The sequence below is a fragment of the Manis javanica genome, chromosome 3 (genome assembly GCF_040802235.1).
Source record: "Manis javanica isolate MJ-LG chromosome 3, MJ_LKY, whole genome shotgun sequence".
Classification (NCBI taxonomy): domain Eukaryota; kingdom Metazoa; phylum Chordata; class Mammalia; order Pholidota; family Manidae; genus Manis; species Manis javanica.
In genome coordinates this window covers 120,689,361-120,716,053 of record NC_133158.1, presented here as the reverse complement: position 1 = coordinate 120,716,053, position 26,693 = coordinate 120,689,361, and the positions used below count along the sequence as shown (strand labels likewise).

At 41.6% G+C, this 26,693-nt stretch overlaps 1 protein-coding gene across 7 annotated transcripts in view; it reads right to left on the bottom strand.

Annotated features, from left to right (window-relative positions):
- Nucleotides 1–281: 281 nt before the first annotated feature.
- The window catches only part of DGKG (diacylglycerol kinase gamma), a 204,762-nt gene continuing 178,350 nt past the window's right edge, over nt 282–26,693 (bottom strand). For 3 of the 7 annotated variants that reach the window (XM_017648802.3, XM_037024175.2, XM_017648801.3), the window contains exons 22-24: nt 24,092–24,212; nt 21,781–21,841; nt 5,481–12,163 (exon numbers count right to left, since the gene is read on the bottom strand). In XM_017648802.3, coding sequence (XP_017504291.1) covers nt 12,065–12,163; nt 21,781–21,841; nt 24,092–24,212 — 281 coding nt within the window. In that variant the 3' untranslated portion in view covers nt 5,481–12,064. The other 4 variants (XM_073231961.1, XM_073231959.1, XM_017648799.3 and 1 more) reach the window with 4 other exon arrangements.

Here is a 26,693-nt window from a genome sequence, read left to right as displayed (position 1 = left end):
ACGGGACAGGTCCAAGGCCATGCAGCTGGGGCAGGATCATAGCCCACTCCCTGGGCTGCTCTTGTTTCCCAGGTAGGGTGTCATCCCTCCTGCCATCACAGGATATGGAATGCCACCCTTCCACAGTAGTTTCTATGGAACATTTGCCAGACTTTTCCAAGACAGAAGGGTCTTACTTATTTCCTGCAGGGAGAGAAAAGCATCCATCAGAACCCCCTTAGCAGTGGCTTCTTGGAATTATGATTACCTTGCTAACAATAACACTTTCTCTGAGATATCTACCGAGTGTTGAAGATGATGGTACAGAGATGCCCAAAAGTTTACTCCTTCCCATTCTATGGAAGAGGGCAACTGTGCTATAAGCCAGTTCAGCAACTTGCTGTAGGACCCTCTTCTCTTTAGGTGGGTCTCCTGCCTCCTGCCATCTGGAGAAGAGAGAAAGAAAGCAATGCTAAAGGCTTTAGAATCTACTTCCTTATCGGGTGACCCACCCATCAGACACAGTGCCTCTATCAAGACTGTAAGCCACCTTGGCAGGTCCACACAGATCAAAATGGGCAACATCTGAAGCACTGGGCTCCAAGCACAGACCTGGCTTGCCTCCTACCCAGAGGCCTGGGAAAAATGACTTTGGAGCGTAATTCTGTATATGGTGACATAGGAACCAATGCTGAATGACCACTGTTTGTTATTCAACTGCAGTCAACAGAGCACAGACATTATGCCATGTTGGCCACCAACTCAGCTTGAAAAGTTGGACTGGATGACACCTAAGGAAGGGCCTTTCCAACCGGTGGGGTCTATGATTCCAGGACTCCCTGCTCAATGGATTTTTCTTGTAAATTGAGATGGTTTATCAGAAATTGTAACTCCTTTTGTGTTTTTTTTTGTGGGTTTTTGCTTATTCTGTTTTTGTTGATTTGACTGCAGCCAAACTCCCTTAAATTCTGTGGCCTCCAGTCTCTTCTTTGTTCCTGGTTCTGCTGTTTTCATACTGGAACTAATACCCTTCTGCTCTGGGATGTTTAACTATGTCACTGAGGGTTAAACTCAACAGGTAAAACACCTGTAACCACAAAGATGCTTTGTGCCTGAGACTCAAAGGTAAGAGAAAAAGGAGAGTAGCATTGAACAAAAGGGTTTAAATTAGACATCGAGGACAACTTATTGATGGGAGAAGTTGTGAGATACTTGAATGCATCCTGAAATTGGGCCCTGGATGATGTACTCTGATCTTGCCTGAGCCTTTTAAGCACAGACCTGCCTGGAGATAACTAAGTGGATTATCTTAAGATGTGCCCTTAAGATTCCACTGATTCTCTGATTTATGTATATATTAAAATGCTCTAAAAATAGATCACAGGGGGAAAAAAGGAAGAGAGACATCCTGAGAATAAAAGAAAGAAGAAAATGTGGAAGGAGCAGGCTTGGGGGTGGGTGGAGATTGAGAAAAGCAGACTATAATTGGAAAAGACTGAGAAAAGGTAAGAGAACCTCACCGAAACATGTTAAGAAGTTAGGACCCAGTGTCTGGCAAAGAGACATGTTTAATAACAAAACATTTATTGATGAATAAATACATTAATCATTCTCTCCAGCCCTGTTTTACATGTGGGAAAACAGGTATGACTTGCCCCAGTCCCCACTGCTAACTGGTGTCAGGGTGGGAAGTAAGGTGGCCCCATGAGAGAAGAAGTGCCATGCTGAGCAGAGGGAGAGGAGTGGGTTGTCCCGGCCGACTCCGTGCGGGCAGGAAGTGTCCCTGGGTGGTGGCTGTGAAGCCTAGGAAGGAGGGTGAGAGCGCCCAGTCTGCTCTGGCGCTGCCTGAGCTGCCCAGCCCTGCAGGTCCGAGGCAGCAGACAGGAGCCCGTCACCGCCGAGGCCTCACCGGCCCCTCCTACTCCCTTCCTTTCCTCAGAAATCTTTTCCTCTTGGGAGCCGTGTAAAACAGCCATTGAATTTGGAGGTTGCGCTCGTGGCCTTCCCTGGGTTTCTCTTTCTCCTCATTTCCCTTTGAGTTTCCTGAGTACAATTTCCAAAAGTTTCTCTCCGCCTCCCGAAGATGCAGTCTGGGAAAGGATGGGAGCTCTCCCCAGGCCGACTGGACGCAGGGTCAGTTTCCTCAGCTAACCTGCTTTGGAGAACGTCTGACCGAGCACCACACATTTTTTCCCTTTGGGGAAAGAGGGAATTCCCACCGCTCTTGTCTCTCCCCCAGCCCTGGGCCCTGCGCCCTGCGCACAGACACCTCAGCAGGATGGCTGAGCCGGAGCCTCCGGGCTGCAGGGAGGCTTCTGCCCGCCGATCCCAGCTTCTTTTTCCTCTCATTGCTCCTCTGCAGCGAGCTGAAGCCCCTGGGACTCATCGTGGAAGAGAGCCCAGGAAAGGGGCAGTGGCACCGTGAAGGGGGCTCAACACATGCCAGTGAACTTGGTCTTTTGAATACTTATTTCCCCCTCAGGAAAACTGCCAATTTTAATCACTGGTATATAGAACAGATCATTGTGCATCCTCTCCCTGCTGCGGGCGTCTAGAACAGTAGTACAGATAGGCCTCTCTGTTCCGAGGAGATAGAGAAAAGGAAACTCACAGTGCCTAGACAAGGCAAACATGAGTGTGCTCCCAGGAAGGCCTGCCAAGAGCTCTTATATAAGCTCCAGTGAGCTCATGTGTTTTCACACCCATCATCGGATCCTGGGCTTCAGGGACAGGGGTTAGGCTGGAGCAGGGAGCGCAGAAGAGATTGTGTTCTTCCAAAGAGGGGGTGCTCTGGGCAGAAAACATGTTCCTACTCTCAAGATGATGAAAACAATTTCCATCTTAAAGTCAATCAACATAGGCTTATGTATTCGTTATGGCAGTAATGTCAGGAGAGGAGAAAGTGGTGCTTGTTCTTCTGAACCCCATGGTGTGGGGGGTGTTTAATGAGTCAAAGGCATGCAGATGTGTACCGGGGGCATGGGTAAAATAGCTTTTCTTTCTCCCTTGTGGGAAGCCAGATGGGTGCTCAGTTAGCTCTGCCAGTCCTAAGCCGGGAATCAGGCCTTGGTTCCCAGTTGCTGCTGCCACCTAGGCTGCTCTTGAATAGGAAACATTTCACTTATTGACTGAGGCCGGCTGAATATTCTAGAACCTGCTGTTACTCATTTTGCCTACTGCCCTTCTGTTTGGCAGAATCACTGAGCTGGGAGACTTTTGCAAGCAAACTAACCAAACACCTTGTCCAAAACATTTGCAGTCAGCTGCCCTGACCCCAGCTCGGCAGCTGAGCACAGAGCAAGCTGTATGGTACCCGGTTCCCTTACACTCAGCCTACTGAAAATGATATCTCACCTTGCATAAGGGAGACAAGCTTCTCAACCAGGCTTTCCAGACATTCTTTTGGGGGTTGACACACTTCCAATTCAGTTATGTCCCAGTAGCTTACTGCCCTCCACTCCCTATCAGGCTTCATTTTCCTCACATTATGGGGACAATAACTACAACTGTTTTTTCTATGATTAAATGAATCTGCAGATATGATGTTTTACCTGTGCAAAATAATCCCACACCCAGTCTTTCTGTAACTACTAATGCTATAAACAATTTTTATTTCAAAAACAGAACATTCATTGTTCAGGTAAATTTCTAACTCTTCCATGTTGTTGGTGCTTAGAGCCCTTCCCCATCTGTGCCTTTTGAGAATTTAGCTAATGCTCTGCTTACCTTCTCTCCAGATCAATCAGGAATGTTTGAGCACAGCTAAGACTTTCCTTACCCAAAACTTTCTCCTCATGAATGTTAGAATGATTGTCCTGATTAACCTCTATTTGTGACAACTGGATTCAGTCAGTTGAGAAATGACTGAGCTCCTATGCACAACACCCTGAAATCTTCTTCCTCCAGCAATGTGATACACACAACCTTTAACGCTTAAGAAAGGATTCCTTATATTGCTGTAAGAGTAAGTATTTTGGTGTTTGATGTCATGACATCTATAATTTACTTAAAAATATTTCAGTGTAAAAAAAGATAAAACAAATATGGCAAAATGATATCAACTGTTGAATCTAAGTGACAGGTGTGTGTATGTGTGTGTGTATACACATACTCACGACTCTTTTATCTGTTTGAAAATGTGCATAATAAAAAGAAATTATTCCCACATGTTGTGATTCCAGGAATTATATTTGACTTGGGACAGGGGGTTGGTGGTGGAGAAGTTTAGGAGGCTGACAGGGAATGGGTGGTGGGAATTGATTAATGCTCTTAGGTTTTTCATCATTACCTTTATGCCTGGTGGTAGCAGAGTATGATGATTGCAAACCCCAAACAGAAGTTCAATGACATCCTCTGTTTTTAATATCCTCCATGCATGTATGGTTTTCAATGTTTTCCATGCACATGTGGTTCTTTGAGTTAAAAGATCTAATTCTCAATCCTTTTACCTCTAGGATGTTGGGAAGAAAGGAAATATTCACCAGGAAAATTTTCTTTTCTTGAAGATCATGCCATTTTCTGGTAACCAACTGGTACCAGTTTTCTTAAAAAAAGTAAAAGAGACAAAAAAAAGTAAGTTCATTAATTACTTTGAAAGTACTGCTGTTTAGTCCAACAGAAAATGCAGACTTTCTGGAATCTTCTTCTGGATTGCTGCTTATTTAGACGGGTTTTAAATTTCATTTCCAAATAAATTACCATTTTATTATCCCTCACCTTGTAGTTCTTGCTAAGATTTCATTTTAAAAAGGATTTTTTGTTTGGAAAGAAAATATTTTTCATCATTCTAGAAGCAGTCTTTTTATCCCAAATTACGATTTACCTCACAGATTTTTAAAGGTATATTGAATCTCTGTTCCACCTTTAGACATTAGTTACTAAATTCTGATGTTTGACTACCTGACCTCATTTCACTTGCTCCTGATCTTTAATATGGTTTTTGTCTATCTTTTATTATGATCTTTAACATTATGTGAATACTCTGAGCTGGTTGTGTTCTTCACCACGTGTTCCTTGTTAGCTGTCTGTTCTCTGAATTGTGTCTTAGGAGGTGGCCTTAGCTGGTGTCTGGGCCAGAGGACCTAAGAAGAAGGGAGGTGGGTGAGGTGTACATACCTCTCGGCTTCCTTTCCTCAGTGGGCTTCTGTGCCCAGACAGAGGAATGCTGCTCCCCACTCCAGCTGTGGGGCAGGGGGAGGAGAGGGACCTGGACTTCCAGTTCGAGAAGGAAGTCAGTAAGTGGTGCAGAGGGGATTGGCTTTGGGTATTAAATCCCAGTCACCATGCTTGAAGCTCTGAGGAATCATGGATGGCCCTGCAGGCACAAATAGGGACTTTGAGGGCAGATACTGACAGATATGAATTCTGGATCTCCTGCTATGAGATTTGCTCTGTTTCTCAGTTTCTTCACTTGTCAGTGGGGAATTATATAGCACCAATTTCACAGGGTTCTTGTGAAGTTTGAAGGTGGTCATATAAGCAATAGGCTTTGGACCAGATCATAAATGATAGTTATTTAATAACAATTTCATTAATGCCTGGACATTTCCTCATTTACTCAACTTTAAGATTATAAAAAAAAAAAAGGATTTCTTAGTCTTTTCTTCCATTTTTAGACTGTAGCGTTCATGCTTATCTCCGTTGCCCATATAAATTTGCTAACAAAGCCAGTTATCTAAGTCTTTTCATCTCATGGATCTGTATCTTATTATGCTGCTCTCTTACTGTGTTGTCACTCCACTTCTGTGCTGCCTTTTTTATTCTTTGTCAATTCTGACCTGATTCCTAAGAAGTAGATTGCAAATATTTCTGTCTTTCTGTCCAAGTTGAATTTCATATTTTCTGCATCATGAAGCTGCCCTCCATGTGACCTAGAAAGCCCTTTGATGATCCATATTTAGCTCATCCATCACTCAACAGATGTCTGGGTAGTTAAAGGCCCCCATGAGCTCCCTCTACATCCTGTGGTTTCAAGTTCCTGAGCTGTTAGTTAAAAGCTTTCATCCCCTCTACCCCGCCTTCCCCTACCCATTCCAGGGTAGAAGGACAGATACCCACTTTAGCTATTCATTAATTTAAAAGTATTTGCTTATTACTTACTATATGTTCAGTACCAGGCTAGATGTTATCCTCTTTGCTTCCAAATTTCATTTTCCTAATTTGACCCATTTAGAGTAGTCTTCCATGTGTTCTGATTATTTCTCTAGAATCTTCTTTGAGCATCCAATTAAATTGTCTCTCTTACCCACAGTGTTTCCTGACCCCTGGGAAACTTGGAGGATTAATTGCAAACTCTGGTGTCTTGCTATAGTGCACCTGCCATTCCATCTACAGATTTCAGGGTAACAGAGCTTCATCGTGGGCTCCATCTAAGGGAGCTTAACTAGCAGCTGAGGCTCTAGAGCTCTGTTTGCCACCCTACACCTTGGACATGAAGAATGAAGTAGTAACAAGGGTAAGAATGCCCAGCAAGTTTAGCAGCTTACTTCCAAAAATCCTTGGTTTTCTGTGCCCCTGGTTTCCTACAGAAATGCTCATGAGGAAAGATGTCTCTCTGCTGTTTGAGCTCTTTGGATCTTCCTATTAGACAGCATCTCTTGGCATCTGAAAGGCAGCCTGCCATTCTGTTCTCCTGTGGAACACAGATGGCCCATCCCACGCCTACCACTAATGAGGATCACATGCAGAGCCTTCTTGCTGGAGGCTCCCTCAACAACCCTCGCCCTCCTTCCCCATGGAGGCCAGTCACTGTTGACCATGGCATTTAAGTCTGAGAAGGCTGCTTACTGTTCTCCCACTCACAGAGTTGAATAGAAAATCTATTAGGCAGCCCTGGGAAATGAGTTCCATTGAGCTAGAATCTGAAACATTGAGGATTAAGGGATGGCTGCCAATCTGATTGCAAGGGTGAGGTTTTGGGTTCCAGCTGTCCACTGAGGCTGTTGAGTTTAAATGTGAACAAGCACTGGAAGGTCTTCAGTAGGAATATGACTAGATGGCTGTCCAGAGGTTGACCAGGTAGGTTATCAATTTGTCAATGTTGTGTAATCACACATAGGATGATAGTAGGGTTGGAAACAGATGAGAATGTTAGAGGCACTAAAATATAGTATAAAAAGCATAAATTCTGATGTGTGACAGACCCATGTCAAGTCTTAGCCTGGCTACCTGCTATCTGTTTGATGTTGGACAATGTACTTTACCTTTCTATGCAGTAATTTCTTTATCTGTGAAACAAGTACAATGCCCATATCATAGGCCATTTTGAAGATGAAATGGGTTAGCACAGGAAGAGACCTTGACACGGTGCCTTGCACCCAATTAGCAATAAATGGGAACTCCCTTTCTGATCTCCCTTCCCTGTTTTCTCTCTATAGGAGAAAGTTGAAAGATGTCCTCCAGTATGATGAAACATCAAGGCGAGCTAAAATCAATGGCTCCATGTGAAATTTTATGCAATTCGGCTCTTATTTTATCCAAACTTGATTGATATTTGAGATGTGGGACAGTTTCTTTTTCCTTGCTATTGCAAGTCAGATGCAGGTCTGGTATTTGTGACAGGATAGGAATTCCAAACCACTAATATGGATCCCACTGGAAATACAAAGTCTCTTTTGTTCTTAATACTGTAGCTCATTCCTTTAATTCTCCAAGCTACTGAGGAGAGATCACCAGCACTAGTTGCCACTGAGGATGCCAGTGAATCTGGTTAATCCTGCCCTGTGTAGGTGTGGTCTAACCAGTCAGTACCCAATGATCCAGAAATCTCTCTGGGAGTCATTTTTCACTCTTTCACTTAACAAGGGACACTTTTGAACAAGGCAGATGAACCACTCCTTGTTTCCTACCTAACCAGGCCAAGATTTTTCCTACAAGAGCAGGTGACTGTTCTATAGACTAGTTCTGGTCTCTAGAGCTATGCAGATGAAGTTTGACCCCTGATAGCTATCATGTTTTTCCCTTAATTTTTCTCCATTAGGAGGACAAAGAATCCAGATCCTTGATTCTTGCTTGAAAACATTTAGAGTGGAATAATAGCAGTAGTTAAACAATCACATTGAGGAAACCAGAAAGAGTGTCTTATGAATGGAGACTCTTTGTCCTAGAAAAGTACTTTTTGGAATATTACTGTTGAGGATGGTTACTTGTATGTTCCCATTTCACTGAGAAGAAGAAGAAATAGTGGGCTTAAGGCAGCGTTTCTAATCTATAGATACTGACAGACAGATAAAGGACTTTATGGTTATTTACTGTGCATTCTTAGAGGTAAGGCTCTCTTTGTATCTCCTAGAAGGGGATCTAGTACTTGGTCACAGAACTCTTTGCATGGAGCATTTTATGGATACCAGTTATTATGAAACACATTTTAGGAAATTATGGTTTCAGATATGCTGTGGAGACTTAGACCAAGCACTTGAAATACTTCCTGACTGGTTGTTTTTGGATCTGGGAAGCGGTGGTCAAGAAACACTATGAAATTCCCTTCTTTGGAGGGCTGGTAGACTCCTTCTCCCTCCCTTCTTCCTCTTTCCTTTTCATATTAGCATTAGGTACCCACCTGCCTGGGAGTGTTGAGGTGTGTGCTGTGACAAGGAATCCAGGAGACTAGATCCTTCCCATGCTCATGATTCTATTTTTGTGGATCCCAGTTGTGGGAGTGTTCCATGGAAGGTACAGCCTCACTGGGACAGGAGGTAACTGAGGGTTTTGGCCAAGAGGAGAGGGGGTTAGAGATGGGAAAAGTTGATGCAATTATTTTTGGCAGGAATTGGAACCAAAGCAGCAGGAGAGAGTAAGTTTTAAGACTCTCTGGCAAAGTAACTTCCTAATCTGTCACTGAGGATGTGTAAAAAAGTGATTAGTGGGTCTCTATATTTATCATGATTACTCACAAATATGTAATTTACATAATATATACAGCACATTAAGTACTATGTCACCTTATATAACGTGCATATGTATAATGTATATGCATGTTATGTAACGCCAGTCTGGAGTATCTTCCAGATTCTGCCAAGTATTTCCTAATTTATTTGGCAATTTTAACATATCTTTTCCATCTGTAGAAAGAACTCTCTTGAGAAGAGCTGGTCTCTGACCCAAAATATAATAATTTTACTAAGTCTATCTCCATTCTCAATTTACTAGAGGAAACCCACAAAGATCAAGTCATATGAGATGCCACTCCTAGCTCATTAGCCCAGGCACGACATGATGCACTGAAGTTTCCTGCTTCATTCTTTCTGTAGCTAGTGGGGTAGAACCATTGGGACAAATGGGAACATGTCTATGGCATGGTCAGAATTAGCAGAAGATGAGATATAGGGACTGAATTCTCCCCTCACTGCTTAACTGTATGCTTTTGAGAATTCACTAAACCTCATTAAACTTGATTTTCCTCATTATTAAGATTCGGATAATAATACAATCTCTGTCAACCTCAGAAGTTGCTGTGAGGACCACTGTGATGAGATACTCTGTGAGAAGAAACCACAGTCACAGTAGTTAGGGAATGAGTTGCAAGGTCAGGTTAAACAACAACACTAGACTTACTGAGGTCACCAAATCAGAAGTAAATTTCTGCTGGCTTGTTATACTCTGTGGCTTTCAGGAGGATTTGGGACACATTTCTCAAGCAACACTGCAAGTCCCATGCACTAGAGTAGAGCAGGCTGGGGCCAGTCTCTGCCTCGTAATCTCTGAGAACCAATTTTACCTGTTGCTACTGTCATATTTTAACAGTCTCAATCTTGGAGGATTAAGGTTGAAACACATGCAAAAACTTCTGTAAATGTCTTCAAATCAGTGACCTTAAGTCTGAACCAGCTTTTATTTCAGAATCAAGTGGCTTCCAAGAGAGTACCTGCTGTCATTCTGGAGCTAGTTGGTCCATCACCAAGGATTCCATCATTCAGGATATTCTTGAGGTGGTCTGGTTTTCCCCTTGCCCAGTGTTCTGCACTGGTCCGTTGAGCAGGATGGTCCTAGATCTCCATCCCAGTTGGTGCTAGATGACTGCTTCCTTCAGAGTTAAGATCAATGTGTATGCACAATCTTAATTTTCCCTTCCTTGTGCAAAGCTCTTGACCCAGTGCAAGATTAGTGGGAGCTCAGTGGAACAATGTCAAGTGGGCCCAGGTTTCCTCTGGAGAAAATCTCGGAGGGGATGGAGTCCCAAGGAAGCAAAGGTGCTGAGGCAAATGTTTCTTTCTACCATTGAAGCTCTACATAGACTCACCTCGGGAAAGGAGGCTAACGCCAGCACCAGCTGCATGAAGCTCACTGACTGGTGCCAAGGCCCTCTGGGTACTGGCTGGCAGCACCTTGCAGAAAGGGCCTCAGTCCCCCTGTGATTCTCCACTCAGGCTGTCCCTACAGCCAGAGGTGTTTCCAGACTAAGAGACTATGATGACCATGACATGCCACAATGTGGAGAGTTTAATCTGATGATCTGTCTGGCACCTTCAACCTCAGACCTAATTCTCACCAGGTCAGGTCAGAGAGAATCTCAGGGAAGCATCCTAAGGCCCTCATTTTCTCAGTGGACATGTCCCAGCCACACGTGGGCTGTGCATTCATTCTCCCCTGACGATCTGGATCCAAATGGAGTCATTTCTCAGTGACCAGAAATGACCTTATTCCAAGATGTGTGTTCTTTTCCCTATTAAATATCTTCTCAGTGGACCTTATTCTCAAACCACGTTAGCCAAGATATCATGGACGAGTCTCTTAATTTTTCCAAGACTCAGTTTCCTTATCTGACAAATGGGAGAGAAATCCTGCCCAGGATATCTTTTATGGTTGTTTTGAGGATCTAGAAGAGGAATGCTCAGTTTCTTTATGATAAGAAGCCACTTCATTTCCCTTAAATCTCATGATCACCATAGGGAAATGTGTCTTGACAATGAAATGGTAGAATGGGGAAGTAAGAACCTTCTTTTTCTTTCCCACTTTCTGCTCCTGTATTACATTTTTTTTTCCAGTCAGGAAAAGTCCGTCAGTAAATAAATATTTATATTTATATATAAATATAAATATATATGCTACATATATGTACACACACGTCAGACCATCAGAAGGGCCTCTAAGTCATACTCTGGGAGTGGTAGGTGCCAAGAGGTCAGAGGGCATCACCTGGTGGTTTGTATCCTGGTCTGCTCAGCAAAAGGCCCTTTCTTCCCATCTTCTCTGCCTTCAGGAACAGTCTGCCACCAGGGCTTGGAACTCAAACAGGAAACACACTTTGGCTTGAAAAAGAAAGAAGCTGGGGGTGTTTTTTTTCCTTCCCTTTTTACACAATATTATGACACCAATTTGGAAAATAAATCCCAGTTTCTCTGCTTTCCCTCCCAGGTGTTCACAGAACTAAGGAAATAAACACATCTAAGGTGTGCTGCGCAGAAGGCTCAGAGGCTTTGGGAGCCATCTCTGAACAAGCATACCGCCACCAGGAGAAGGCTTGGGGAAAGGAGCAAGTGCCCACTGACGGTGGGGAGAACCAAGAATGGAAACACAGCTTCTCACAGCCTTTCTGCCTCCTCAGCAAGTTCAGGGAGAAGTTGCTGCTCAAAGACAACCAAGAAACCAACGTGCGCTTGCTGAGCCCTGCCAAGGGTTATGCTCAGAGTCGGAGGCCATTTGTCTCTGTACAGAGGGACCTTTGTGTGTGCGAGTGGTCTGGAATGGGAGCACTTTCCCTTGGCCACATCTGATCTTGCCATAGGCAGGAAACCTGCTCCTTGTGAGCCTCATGAGAAAACTTGCAGGGCTGGTGGGAAAAAGGGGAATTTCTTCTTCAGTCTCAGAAAGTCCTGCTCGAGGCCTTCTGGGAATGTGGAGGTTGCTGCATGAGCCAGCCACGCTGTGGTGGGCCCTAAGTACATTCAAAATTCCCTTGGCACTGGCTCTGTTTGGTGTGTCCGTTGCTGAAAGAGAGAATGGCAAGGTGAAGGTTGCTTCCTGAAGGGTGGCTTTGCTTCCACTGGTTAGAGAAGAGTGTGTGAATGTGTGTGTGTGTGTGTGTGTGTGTGTGTGTGTTACAGTTTCTCATTTTCTCAGTTGGTTTAACTGGCGTTTGGCACATTGTTTAGTCTTTTGAACGGCTCTTCCTCCTCAGTGAAAAGAAGCTGCTCTTCTGGGGAGGTCCCATCATCATGGGTGCTTGGTTCTTGTGGGTGATTTTAATCTAAAAGTAGAGGCAGAAATGAATTAGTGGCATGCAAATTCCAGTAGCCTATGGCAGACTGAGTTGCAGAGAAAGGAAGGCAGGCCAGCTTTGGGTTGGAAGGAGTCTATGTAGAAGGACAACTGTCCTTGAACAGCTTCAAAATTGGCAACTGGACCCTGATGGGGCCTGGAGTTTGGCACTGCTGGAAGTGAGGGGCGGAAACACTGGGGAGAGACAGGTGTGAGCGTCCCACGTGGTGATCAGCTCGCACCTGTCTTGTGTCCTTGCTATTCATAGACTCTCAAAATGTCACAGACAGAGGAGACCTCAGGGACCATTGCATTCGACCCCTTAGCAGGACAGATAAAGGAATGGAGGCCTTGTTGAGGCCTGCTGAGGCTTACATTAGCCTGAAGTCACAGAGAGAGGGGCAGAACCGCTAGAATCCAGTTCTCTAGATTCCCAGTACCCCCTGCTCCTGGCCATTCCTGCCAAGGCAGTGCAGAGATGTCAACTGGTAGTAACTCACAGCTGAGGCTTCTGGCCTCTGACTCAAGCAACATCATGTGGAGAGTTTTCAAGTGAGTCCCTTTGGTGTTTCCTCTTTTCTTAACCTTCTAGGGAAAATCCAATGTTCTTTTAAAAGCATATTTTTAAAAATTTTAGGTTTTATGAGTATTTTCTCCTGCAAACCTCAAGTCAATTAGAAGTGAAAGACTGGTGAATTCTCATTTTTGCCCTACCTTATTCTCAGGGCATGGTTTCAAAATGTTTAACTCCTGTTGAATGTGGCCTGGTAACACTGCCATTTTAACCATCTGCATGATCCGTCCATCAACATTTATCTAGTATGACACATGTTCAGATAGGAAGATAACGTGGGAACAAGAGGAAGTTAGGATTCAAAGACATGGGTTTGGGTCTGAAAAGACCTGGGTTTGGTCCCAGAACTCCTACTCCTTTGCTGTAAGCCTTTAGACCAATCATTTTACCTTCAAAGCTATGCTGGCTAAGCCGGAAGATGAGGATAATAACATATTGTCCTATTTTCCTCTTAAAGCAGTTGTGAAGATCAATGGTGGACTGTCAGTGAAAGCTCACAGTTAAGTAATTACTATCTTAACATTGGAGGAGTAGGAGAATGTGTCTCTATGAACTCATTCTCAGGGTTTCTACCACATTATTGGAAATGACGGTGTGATCACAAAGAACAGAAGAATTTTTGAAGAGAGAGGCCTATCAACAAGTTTAAATGAATGTGGAATAAACTAAGTGGTGTCCAAAAGAAGTTAGGTAAGGAATGAGAAGAGCCTAAATAGGGCAACTGAGGAAGAATTTTAAGATTTGCAAGGAATGGGAGGAAATGTGTTGGTAAAAGGAGAAAGGGGATGGCATTGGGTAGAGGAGTCACGTATGAGCTGGTTAAATGTGGGCCTGGGATGGGAAATGAAGTCCAGGATACAGGTGGGTGAGCTGGTGCAAGGCTTTAAAAGGCAGGTGGCTGAGACTTGCTTTGATGTGAGCTAATGGGGAACTATGATAATTTTCTAAGCTGGAGAATAACATGATGAAAAAAAGAGTTTGAGGGAAAATATCCCACAGCTGTTGTCAGGATGAGCTGGAGTTGGGGAGAGCCTACTGCAAGCCAGGTCTAAATTTATAAGGCCCTGGGATGTGGAAAGACAAAGGTGGGACCAAAAGAGAATCAGCACAACCTGGGTGGTGGAAGCTGAGGGCGACGGCTGTGTTGGTCTCCACTGCCCTGGAGACCTGGAAGGGGAGTAAACCTGGTGCTGTGTTGTGGTCACCAGAGAAGTAGACCAAGAAGTACACTGAGCGCCATTTTGTGTTATGGGCCTTATTATGGGCATTATGCCTGTTCCAGAATTCATGGTGAGGGACCGACACCACTTACCTCTGGTGTGAAACTTAGCGCTCTCTGACGATGGCTATCTGTGGAGAGTTCCTTGTGGTGAGCCTGCTCTCACTCCTCAAGGGAAAGAGCTTCATCTTACTCACGTTGGTATTCCCTGACCCACTGCCCTTTCAGAGTGCACGCTGTGGAACTAGTGACTGATGCGCAAGAAGCAAGAAGAGAGCGTCCTGGGTGGAGACGATCATGTTTGGGGCAGACAGTGCCAAGTGGTGCAATGCCTACATTTCCCGCTGATGGAGCCCATTTTTTAGACCATAGAGGAGCCTTGCTTCTCCTTTTTCTCCCTCTAGCTGAGCAATTTATTGCTTGTTAGCACCTCCAGAGAAAAGACGAGGAAGTGAAACTAAAATCCCTCCCCTCTGGTTTTTCAGCAGTTTTGACAAAGGTCTTGATGGGATAGATCCTGGGTAACATGACATTTTGATGTGGTTTGTGGATTCTATTACTGCAGATAATTGAGAGCTCACTGTATGTTCATACACTGAATGCAAAAACTGTGAGATCATTTCCTCACTTCCAGTCAAAGAGATGTCAGTCTTTTACTCCCTTACCCCCAAATTAGGAGAGGTCAGTGAATTAAATAGTTAGAATCCCAGTGTAGATGGGTAGTTCAATGTGGCTAAACCTGCATCCCACGTCTCTTTAGTTACAACTCAGACTTCTTTGCTAATTGGGCCTGTCAGGCAATTAACTAACATCTCTGTGATTTTCTTGAAGACCTTTCATGACATTTACAACATCTGATGAGCACTAAGAACAGCAGCCCCGTGTTCTTTGTTCTCTGCTCCATTACAGAGAGAACTGATCCAGGGGACTCTTGTGTGATAGCTCAAATTCACAAAACGACTGTAGCATGTAATTTCCCCTTTAAAATGGAGTACATTTTTAAATTGCACTAGTTGGGGGGGGGCGATTTGCTTTGTTATGGGGGCCGTTTCCTGAAAATGAACACATTTTTATTATTCAAGAGAAGTAATAATGGATGACTCCTTCCTGAACTTTGCCCTCTCAGGGCAAGTGATTCAGATCATGATCAGCACAATGGTCAATAACCATAAGTGTGGACCCACCCCAAATCACCTAGGAAGTATCTGAGTCTTCCCTAATTTCAGCTGGAGAAAAACAGAAAGGCACAAACCCAAAAGGTCTCAACTAGTCTCTGTGATATTTAAAAAAATAGTTAAGGAAATATTCCTGCTTAATGTTAGTCTAGGGGAGCAAAAAAGGGCTTGCATGATCTTTCAGGTCTGAGTTATTTCTGGGTTCTGCAACTTCTAAGGACACTCTGCTTCATAAGAGTGTTTCCTACCATCAGAGGCTTGCAAACATAGCTGGACAAACAGCAAACATTTTTGCTGGGGGAGGAGGAGAAGTCTGGGCTTTATTGATAAATTGAGAGGTTGGACTAGATTACTGGTTCTCCAAGTATGGTCCCTGGACCAGCAGCATCAGCATGTCCTGGGAACTTGTCAGATGCGAATTCTCAGGCATCCAGACCTACTGAAACAGAAACCTAGCCGGCTCTGTTTTAAAAGCCCATCAGGTTATTTGGATGCCTACGCAAGTTTGGGAATCACTGGACTAGATAACTAGGATCCTTTTCAACTTTGAGACCTTGCTATTAGCTAACTCTGGGAGAAGGAGGTTCTTAATTTTAAGGCTCAAATTATGCCGCCTAATGGCAAAGCATGAGAAGTCATACAGTACTGCAAGCACGAGGCAAGTTTTCTTAGTAATATATATTTTATATACATATGTTTGTATGCATAAACAAATATATACTCATTTCTGAGAATTTAGAAAATACAGGAAAATTTCAGAATCACCCAGAGGTAACTGGCATTAGCTTTTTGTCTCTCTACTGATGTTTTTAATAAACTGGAAATCAGCTTCTTAATCTGTTTTCATTTAACATTATTTTACAAGCATTTCTGATGTCATTAAATATTCATTAAATGATTTTCAATGGCTGAACATTATTCCATTTGATGAATCTTAGACAGTTATTAAACCCTTTCTCTAAATGTTGAGTTTTCCCTCATTTTTTTGCTTTTGTAATAATCCAGAAATTCACATTCTTATACACCAGTCTCTATATTTCTGATACCTGTATTTTACTTAGAATAAATTCTTAGAAGTATTAAGACAAAATTTTAAGGGTTAAATGCACTGGATCAGTGTATATTAATGTTTGTAAAGTTCTTTTTGATACATGGCTCCAGATGCTTTCCAGAACGGCTGTACCAGTTTATACTCTTGCCTCACTGAGTATGCCGGCTTCACCACACCCTTGACAGCAATGAATACAGTGTTAGCATAAAAAAAAAAAATCATGCCAATTTGGTAAGTGAAACATGGCATGGCTTTCTCACTACTTTAATTTGAAATTCTTTCCCCCCTTTTTTCTCAACTTGTGGTATTAAATATTCTTTCACAGCTTTATTAGCCCATGCCATTTCTTCTGTAAATTGTCTGCTCACTGTTGCATTGTTAGTATTTTCTCCTGCTGGCTTCCAAGAACTCTTTATACGTTATGGGAATTAGCCTCCTCTTTGAGATAGCTATTGCAAGCATCTTGTCCTTAGCTTTTCAAATAACTATATTGATTCTTGACTTACGGAATGCTACATTTGTTAATAGTCAAACATATCACTTTTTCCTTAGAAATCCAAGCTAACAGTGTGTGATTATAGTCATCTGTTTTCCCTACTAGCTAGTAACAATGATTTAATTGGAGTTTGTTTGTTTTTGTTTTTGTTTTTGGGGTATACACTGATGTTAGAGGTTGGTATATATAATGACATTTCCTCAACTTGGCAATTTCTTGGGTACTGTATGTTAAACAGTCCATTCTTTTCAAATTAATTTATGATCTTTCATTTTTTCTTCATTAGTTTTTATGCATGCTAGGATTTCTTAGGGTTTTCCTCTGCACTATTGATTGATCTATCCAATATTGTGCCAATTATTGTGGTTCTGTAATTATTTTAATATCTTACGGGACATCTTTCCTCCTAGTTCTTTCATAAAATGCCTTAGCTACTGCATTATTCTATCAAGTTATAAAAACAATTGTATTGGGATTTTGTTTGGGACCCCAATTTAGAAACGTCGGATTTCTAAATTCAAATCTGCTAAAAATACTGTTTAAGTCTTATAATCTTCTTTGTCTTTTTTTCACAGTTCAGCTTAGTATTTTGTTTCAGTTGTTGCTATTATGATATTTTAACTTTTTTCTGTTATATGCTCCTGACTGGTTATTATCGGTATATATAAAAGCCATTAACTTTTGTCTATCTATCTTTCCACAGGACTTCACTGAAGTAATTTAACCTATCAGGTGTTCAGTTGATTCTATTAGCTTCCTATGTATGCAATTATTGTATCTGTAAATAATGACAGCTTTGATTCTTCCAAACAGTTATATTTCTTTTCTGCTTAATGTGTATTGCATTGGCTAGAACTCCAAAACAATGTTAGCATGCATGTCTTGTCAATGATTTTAATGAGAATTCCTCTAGTGTTTTACTAGTAAGTAAAATATTAGTTATTGGCTTATGAGAGGTATTTTTTATTATTTTGAGAGAGTATTTTTTCTGGTCATAATTTCCTAACAGTTTTTTCTTTAAAAATCAGAATATTTTTGGGTCAAGTATTCATATTATCATGTAATTTTTCTATCTAACCTAATATTAGAAGACTTCCTTCTGTTCCTTTGATATGATGATTTTGAAGAGTGAATGATTCTTTTAATATATTGTTCAGTTCTATCGAATAATACTTTAATTAGAATTTTTGTATTGGCTTCATATTTGAGGTTGGTCAGTAGTTTTCTACTTTTAGGTATACTTTTTGTTAGGTTTTTCTATCTGTCATAATTTCATGAGATGGACTGAGGAGCTTTCTATTCTGTTTATACTGTGGAATTTACATAAATATTTATTTTCTAATGGTAGAACTTTCTAATGGAAGAACTCACCAGTAAGACTGTTTTAAGATCATTTTGGATATAAATCTTTGAAACCATTTCACTAATGGTTACCTATGATTTTCATAAGATGTTCAAATTTATTAGAATCAAGATGGTTATATATGTCAATAATGTCTTATAATTAAACCCATTAACATATTTATATTTATTGCATTTCTTATATATTTTTATATTTTAATATCTCTGAAGTCTGTTTTTCTCTTTTTAAAATTAGGTTTTCAAACATTTCACATGTTTAAGGAACTAGTATTAGATTTTTCTGCTTTTTAAGTATTTAATTTCCACTTTTATCTCCATTATTTTCTTCTTCCTTCTTCTCCTAAATTTGTTTTATTATTGTTCTCCTAATTTTGGAATTACTCATTACATTTTTTTCCTTTTTAAATGATGGAGTATATGACACTTTGAATTTACTTCCAAATGCAGTTTAGTTTATATTCTATGAGTTTTAAATTAGAACTTTTAATTTTTATTATTTTAAATAATTAATAATAGTGGTTTTGGTCTCCTCTTGAATCTTATGTTCTTAAGGAACATTTAAAACCTTCTGAGTGATTGGATTAATTTGTGTATTCATTTAATTTTCTACTATTAACTTCTAGTTTTATTGCTTTTGTGGTCAAATAAAGTAACCTTTATAATTTCTGCTTCTGAATTTTAGACATATTTTTTCTTTGTGAACTATTTATGATCTATGTTAGTAAATAGTCAATGGATCCTTGAAAAAAATGAGATATTTGTTTATAGGTTTTAATTTCATCCAAGTTTTATGCTTCTTGACCTCAAAGGCAGAAAAGACTATTTTAAAGCATCTCAATATTTGTCTGTCAACTTCATATATATCTATTTTTTCTCAAATTATGTATCAATACTGTTTTTCACAGTATATATATATTTTGATTCTGTAATTAGATACCTAACATTTTATGACTGTTATACCTCATAATTGAGTGTAATTTTTATCAAATAAAAAGTGACCTTCTTTATTCTACTTCATGCTTTTGGAATATTGGAAAATTAGTTTGCCTAAAATTAATGTAATTAACAATATCATTTCTTACTTTTCTTAAGGGTGATAAGGGATAAAACAAAAAGATACATATGTCCCTTTGTTTTAGATATATTTCTCATAAGAAGCATAACATTGGATTTTAATATTTAACTCACTAGAAGAGTATTATTCTTTTAATAGTGACTTTATGGGATTTTTTGGTCCTTATTGTTGTCTTAACCTCTTACATCTTGCTTCAAAATGTTTTAAGTGTTTTCTTACTATTGGCTTTCTATCTTCTGATACAATTATAGGTTCGTAAATTAAAAATTCTCCCAGATGTGAAAGGTGTGTGCCCTATTTGCAGTTTAACTAGTGATTATCTAATTATTAAAATTTTCCTCTGATTTATACTTTTAAATTATCAAAAGTGAGCCAAAACAATGAAAAATTTAGCATATTTTTACAGTTCCTTCAACAATGTCTCCCGCATGCTTTCAGCCTTGGTTAATATAACCCTAGGTTTGGGATCCAGCTTATTAATATTTACATTACATATCTCCACTTTCAAAGAATGATTTTTGTCATTTGCATTTAGTTGTACAAGTGTATTTAACAGTTTTTGTTTTATGTTTTTCTGATTTACTGATTTCAATTTTTACCAGTTCTTTTGTGTTGTGATGCCCCTACATTAAGCCTTTAATTCTGAATCATTCTTTGATTGTGTGTGCCTTCAGGAAAATGTTTCCACAAAGGTACTTTTGTTTTAACTCTTGCAAGTTTAAGAACGACTTTCTGTTACCTGCTGAAGCCCTAACTCCCCATGTGATTGTATTTGGAGAGAGGATCTGTAAAGAGGTAATTAAGGTTAAATGAAGCCATAAGGGTGGGGCCCTAATCCAATAAGACTGTGACCACACAGGAAGAAGAGACACAGGATTGCTCATGCAGGGGACAGGCCATTAAGGACCCAGTGAGAAGGTGGCTGTCTCCAAGTAAGGAAGAAAGGCCTCACCACAAAGCAACCCTGCTGGTGCCGCAGTCATGGACTTCCAGCCACCAGAACTGCGAGAAAATAAATTTTTGTTGTTTGTGTCACCCTATCTGTGCAATTTTGTGATGGCAGGCCCAGCTGATAATACACTTTTACATGTGGATTTCCATGGACTGTATACTGTAAAAATCATTGGGTCACAGATTTTTTTCATAGTGAGTTGTAGTCTCTGAAGGGTGGCATGGAGAGAGGGTGGGAGTGGGGATAGGAGGAATATTTGGTTATTTCAAAAACAAGTGCTTAGATTAAGAAGAATGACAATCGAGTTGTTGGATATCACTGAGCCAGGTGTGAGGGGGTTTGATTTCTCCCAACTTTTTTTAGGAGACAGGAGGAGCTTGGATAGATTTTTCTCAATTCAGTTCCATCAGAGTTATAAGTAGTAGAAATTTTCTCCATCCTTTCTAATTCTAACAAGGTGGTAAGCTATTATTAGTTTTTGCTCTAGTGTGTTTTCATTTTTTTCTTAGTCTTCATGGAAACCAGAAGATGGAGGTAAGACTTGATAACCTTTACAGAAGATTGCATCTTTAGAGTCTCTGTCTCTAGGGACCAGTTTTATAATTTGTAGAGGTCATGCAGAACAAAGGGTGATATAAATAGACCTAAAATTCAGGCCCAGTAGAAATCTCATGAAAGCCCTTGCTCTGTAGAAGAAACCTTGATGTTCTGAAGGGTTCAGAATAGTAGGTTAGTTACTGAGATGGTTGAACACTCCACCAGAGTGAGGAAGCTTCAAAACACTATTTTGTCTTCCGAGGTTTGACATTCTTGATAGGATCGAGGACGTTACTAATGCGATATCCCAGTGAAGACCCTCAGCTGTGTATATGAGGACAGTGGTTTCTTTTCATCATAGAGTTTTTTGCTGGGTTTCTAAGAAGGAACTAAAAAGGAAGCGTGCAATGTCTCCTGTAGTGGTGCTAAAAGGAGAGTTCACATAGGTAAGGTAAGTACCTATAGGGATGGGGAATGTTCCCTTGGCTTTTGTTTGTTTATTTGTTAAGTCCCTCACTCACTGTTCAACAAATATTATTGTGCAACCATACAAACCAGCTATGGTGCTAGGCACTGGCTGAAAATGCCCTACACAAAACAGGAAATTTGCGTGGTTTCCCTTGCAGTGGCATTTTTAGGCAGGGCCTCAGGGCTGCAGTGGAGGGGGGGGTACCGGTGATGAGGTGCATCTCTGCACTATGGGAATTCTCCCCAGGAGCTCCAGCGGTCACAGTATCTGGGTGGAAGTTCCAGGGTAAGCGTGCAGGTTTGGATTCTACATACTTTCTAACAATTAGAGATGTTTATCAGCACAACAATCTTCCTTTTGTGGGGTAAGTTCCCTGCCACTGCAACGATTCAAGCTGAGGCTCTCAAAGCATACTGTAGCTGAAGTCTCAAATTATCAAGTAGTGTTGTGAACTCTCTCCAGATGGGTCTATTTATCATTGGAACTGGTGCCTCCTGGTGCCTGTCACATAGCAAGTACTCCATAAAAGCTCAGCAGGTAAATGAATGGGTGGATGAATAAAGTGAAAGACAGGTTGCACTAGATGATCTCCCAATGCCCCTGCAAGTGCTTCAGTCAGTGAGTTCATATGAAGTCAGTGCCCAGAAGGGGCCCCAAATAAAGTTCATCCTCAGCTCAAAGACTGGCAGAACTCACCGTGCAAGGTGGCTGCATCCAGGGCTCTCCATCCACTTGCATTGGCAGCAGCTTGTTTGTCCTATAATCCAATAACCAAGAGGACACAGTGAGCTTCATGGAGTTGGGGAGTCAGGGAAACAGAAGTGGGAAGACCTCATCTGCCCACTTAGAAGTGGTTCTCTTAGACTTTCCTGGGGAGGTTGCTACAAACAGATTTCTGAACACACCTCAGGGATTCCAACTTGGCAGGTCTGGGAACAGGCCCAGAGATATGCATTTTCACAAGCAGTGTGGGTGGTTCTTTTGCTCCAGCCCTTACTTTGAGGAACACTGCCATGGGTGAGCAGTGAAGTCCCTAGAAGTCTGGGACACAGCAACCAATCAGTACAACAGCACCCCTGGTGAGAAGGCCCTCAAGCAATCAGCCAATGGGCCTGGAGGCCATGCCAAAGACTCTGAGAAATGGGAAAGGTTAGGAAAAGGGCAAAGGCCTGGTTACTGTGTGGAGTGAGAGGCAGCATCATGTCACTGAGGTAATGTCTCCAACCTATAAATAAGGTGCAGCTCAGGTCTGAGTGTGTCTTGCCTTGCTGCTGATCCTAGCCATCCCCTTTTATCTCTTGAACAACAGTACACTCTGTGGTTGCAGGGACTGTGGGCCTGGATTAGCTGAGAAATGGGCTCATTAGGAATATTGTCTCCTGGGTAAGAGGAGAGGAGAGGAGAATTGTTGCCCTCTTGATTGGGACGAGGCTTCTCTGGTATATGGATTCTTAAAAGGAGAGTGATGAGATCTGACTTGCTTCTGTAGAAGTGTTGTGCATTTGTACTATGTTGCCTTCTGGAGAAAAGGCAGGTCCTTTTGGAGGCATCTCACCTGGGCAAGCAGGGGACAGTTGCCACCAACTGGCCAGGAAGCCCTTACCCTGGTTTGCCATCTGCCTTGTTTTGGAAGCTATAAATGAGGGAAGCCAGATATGTTTTGATATAGATGATCCTCTAACTGACCCTGAGGATATTTAATAAGAAGAAACAATAAACCTAATGATGAAACAAATAATAGGAGAGGGTGGCATTTTTGTTCTTGGGGCTGAGGAGAGTCACTGAGAGATACCCAGGAGGATGGGACTCCTGGCTCAATTCCTCTGTTTCTACCTGGAAATCAGTCTACTGGATATGAGAAAGAAGTCTCTCATCCAGGGCCTGTTTCATTCCTCCAGGATCAAGATGCCATGTTCTCCATGGTATACATAAGGTATGGCTTTGATGTGCTAGTAGACTGGGCCTATGCATTGTTAGAATCAAGGAGAATGGACAGGGAGGGAAGTACAGAGATTAATATGGAAAACAGGGCCACATACAACAGTAGCCCAGAGAGAAAAGAAAGAGGAGCAAAGCTGTGGGGGAATAATAGAAAATTCAGAGAAGACACAGAGAAGAGGGAAGAACAGGAGCCAGTGGGATAGACCCTCAGCTAAGAGATATCAGGGAACCAGCTCTGGGGACCTTTCTGAGGGATGCAGGGTAGCACCAAGAGCAGTTGCCCTAAAAGTGCTCTTAGGACACTCACCCAAGAGGTTCTGGGAGAAAAAGGGTCTGTGGTCAAATAGCTTTGGGAAACCTGCATGCTGTGGTCCCCTCTAGGCACACTAATAGATTTGATCTGTATAAATTGAATGGGAAAAGGAAAGGAATAAAAACTTCTGAAATAATCAGATGGAGAAGAATCTGATTAGTTGCAATGATTAAACAGAAGCAACTGAAATCTGAGGATTCCCTCCATCAGTCCATCTCTTCCAGGAGCCTGCAGTGGTTGACCTATGTGTCCATACCCTGAAGAGTATCAACCTCCTGGTCAGTTACAGCAGGTTTGCCGACGTTGATTGTTTAGTTCTACAAAGGCAAACAGGAAATAGTATTTCTAAGGCCACTATCCCAGGAAGAGCAGAGCTGGACAGAGAACCTGGTTTTTATCAGTGAGCCTTCTGGTATACATCTAACATTTTATTTGTAACAAGAAAAAAGGGAAGGAGTTGGGCCTCTGGTTCTCTGGACCTCACACTCTTCCACTCCGGTTTAGAGAATTTCACCAATGCATTCGAAGAGAACAGCAAACTGGTTGTAGTGGACCTTCTAGCTGATGTCCTGGATGGTGGTATTACATCCAGTTTGGGATAAGATCTCCACAGACAGTCTTTACAAATGTTGTCAGGCTTCTGTCCCCACTCTCCCTGCACTGAAATCCAAAGTTGGCTTCCTAGCTGCTGTCTGTGTGACTGTCAAGGGAGGTGGGGAGACTCAGGGGCTGCTGGGTCTTGAGGAAGTATACCTGATGGTGACAGAGGAGCACTGGGCCAGCCTTCTGCCCGCACTCTTCAGGCCAGTGTAGATCTGCCCCATCTCCATGGCTCCCTCGAGCCCCACCGCTTCAAGGAGCTGGTCACTGAGGTCTGCAGAGTAAGAAAAGCAGGAGAAGTGCACACACATGTCTCTGTTCCTCAGGCTGGTTGCAGCCAGAAGGCCCGGTCTCCAGACGGCCAGCCTAAAGCTGTCAGTATCTCCCACCAAACAGCATTTTCAGACCAATTATAAATAGGGAATTTCCCCAAAAGTCTATAAATGTGCCTTTTCATGAACAGAAACTCAGTTCTAGTGAAAAAAGGTTTTGATTCAGAATATTATTTATTAGTGGGCATCCAATGGTTAAGTTGGCATATCAAAGCCTTTTCACATATGGAATAACAGACATGATGAGCCAGCCAGTTCTGAAATAACTTTCAACCGCCCAATGCAGCTAAAGACACATTGGTTTGGGATTAAGATAGGAAGGAATGTTGATGAAGGTCATTATCCATAGCTGGATCAAGTTTCTCTTTGCTGAATGTCTGAATAACATCTTGGCACTGACAATGACTGATGGTTAATTAACCTCAAATGTGGCCTGCGGTAAACCAGTGGTGACCCAACCTCCTTGGGCCTCCTTGGGGAAATCAGTGACCTCTTTCAGGACACCAGGTGCCTAATCTGAGCCAAGCAAAAGAATATTTCACCTACACCAAATTATTCTGGGTCTGCGGTAAAAAAAAAAGATGGACAGAAAATCTGAGTGTTAGGTTCAAAGTCACAGAGACTCGATGGCCTCCCATGGTGGCAGTTACTTCTGATTTAGCCCCTGGAGGAAGTCCTTTTTTCAGAGCTTCTGAGGCTTAGGTTGTGCTTCCCAGTTTCCTGTGAAAGCAATGGCCAGATCAAGTTTGATGCTGGGCCCAAGACTCACTTTTACAACACAAGTTTTATTTATTTAAAACAGAAACAAAATAAAAAGGCAGATTCTTTAAAAGTTTCCATTCCTTTGCCTACTAAGGCAAAGGTACTTTTCTCATAGGCTATAGCTAACCACTAACACCCTATTAACATCCACGCACTAGAAAATTGTATCTATGTTAGTGCTTTTATTTATTTAACAGATGGCTTCTGTCTTCTAAGGTGCCTCCTGGTTTAGTGTAGTAGTGTTTGTTAAGATTGGACAGGAGATATTTGGGTTTGTCTTTTTTTTTTGTTTAGAAGACAAACTATTTTTAAAAAACATTCTCTTGATACATGTATTTCTAAGGAAGACAGTTAAACAAACCACTGGGCTGACCATATATGGGTCACCATCATTGCAGTCTAACATTGATGATCACTGATGGAAATTACTGCCAACAGATACACAAATTGCATTAGTCTTTTTGTGACAGGCACATAGCTTTCCCCTCTACATCCATCCATACTCCCATTCTCCTTCTCTGGTACTCTTTTACACATCTGTGAAGAGATACTGTCTCTTAAACTTTCCATCTCCTTTATACTTGGAAGGAGAAGCCATGAAAGGCCAATGTTTATTTAGGGGAATGTTCCAGGCTTTTTTAAGGAGTTTGGATCCAATAAACAACAAATGTCTAAACCTCTAGTCACTTACTTAATTAGTTCCCTTCCTACCAAAGAGTGTTGAAAAACCATTGGATAGTCTCAGCTTATTCCTGTGTCATTTAAACTGTGAAACCAACGTCAGTTATGAATGAGAGAGAGAGATGAGGGGGAAGGAGGAGGAAGAGCCTAAGTGAGGAGAGGAATATACAGAGTGTGTCCAGGGGTGTGGAGGGCGGGGAGTTACAGTAGGGTAGAATAAAGGAGGAGAAAAGAGTAGAACTTTCTAGAGGTTTCTCTAGTGGTAATGGGACAGATGTCTTGTAAAATGCTGCTTTTTGTACCAGGCTTCCTATCTGACAGTGCTTTCCCTCCTTCCCTGGTAACAAAATGTTCTAAGGAGAGAGGACTTAATGGACTCAAGGGTTTCAGCTTTTACAGTGTCTTGGTCTTTTATCAAATTGCCCTGTTGAATGTCTTTAACTCTAAAGTTGTTATCATTTCCCACACATTACCTTGCTTCCTGGCTCTAGAAGAGAAGAAGAGAAGTAATAAAGGATTATCTCATCAGCATGGTGGGTGGGTTGGGGGCAGGGGTTTACACAACTGTGGAACTGAGGAGATAAATGTAGGGGAAGGGGCCAGGATCTTGGTATACTTGTTATTCTGCCTTTGAATTTGGACTCTGAATCTTCCCTAGCATAAAGAGGCTAGGATGACTCCAATCTACTACTGTAGGAAGACTTGACTGTTCTTCTATTTCTTTACATTGCCTACCCGATCTTTCTTTCAACTCTTTAGAAGGCCTACCAGGAAATTTGGAGGTAAAGAAATCTATTTAACTTTAGACCATGAGACTCTTCTTTTGTGTGATACCTATAAACAGTCCATGGTAGTTTTCTTTTGAACATACACTGGAAAATTCTGGAATCACTTAATTCTCTTTACTTCCTTTAGCACAGTGATACTTATGCACAAATTAAATTTGGGGTTAAATGAAAAAGAACAGGATGCAAGTCAAT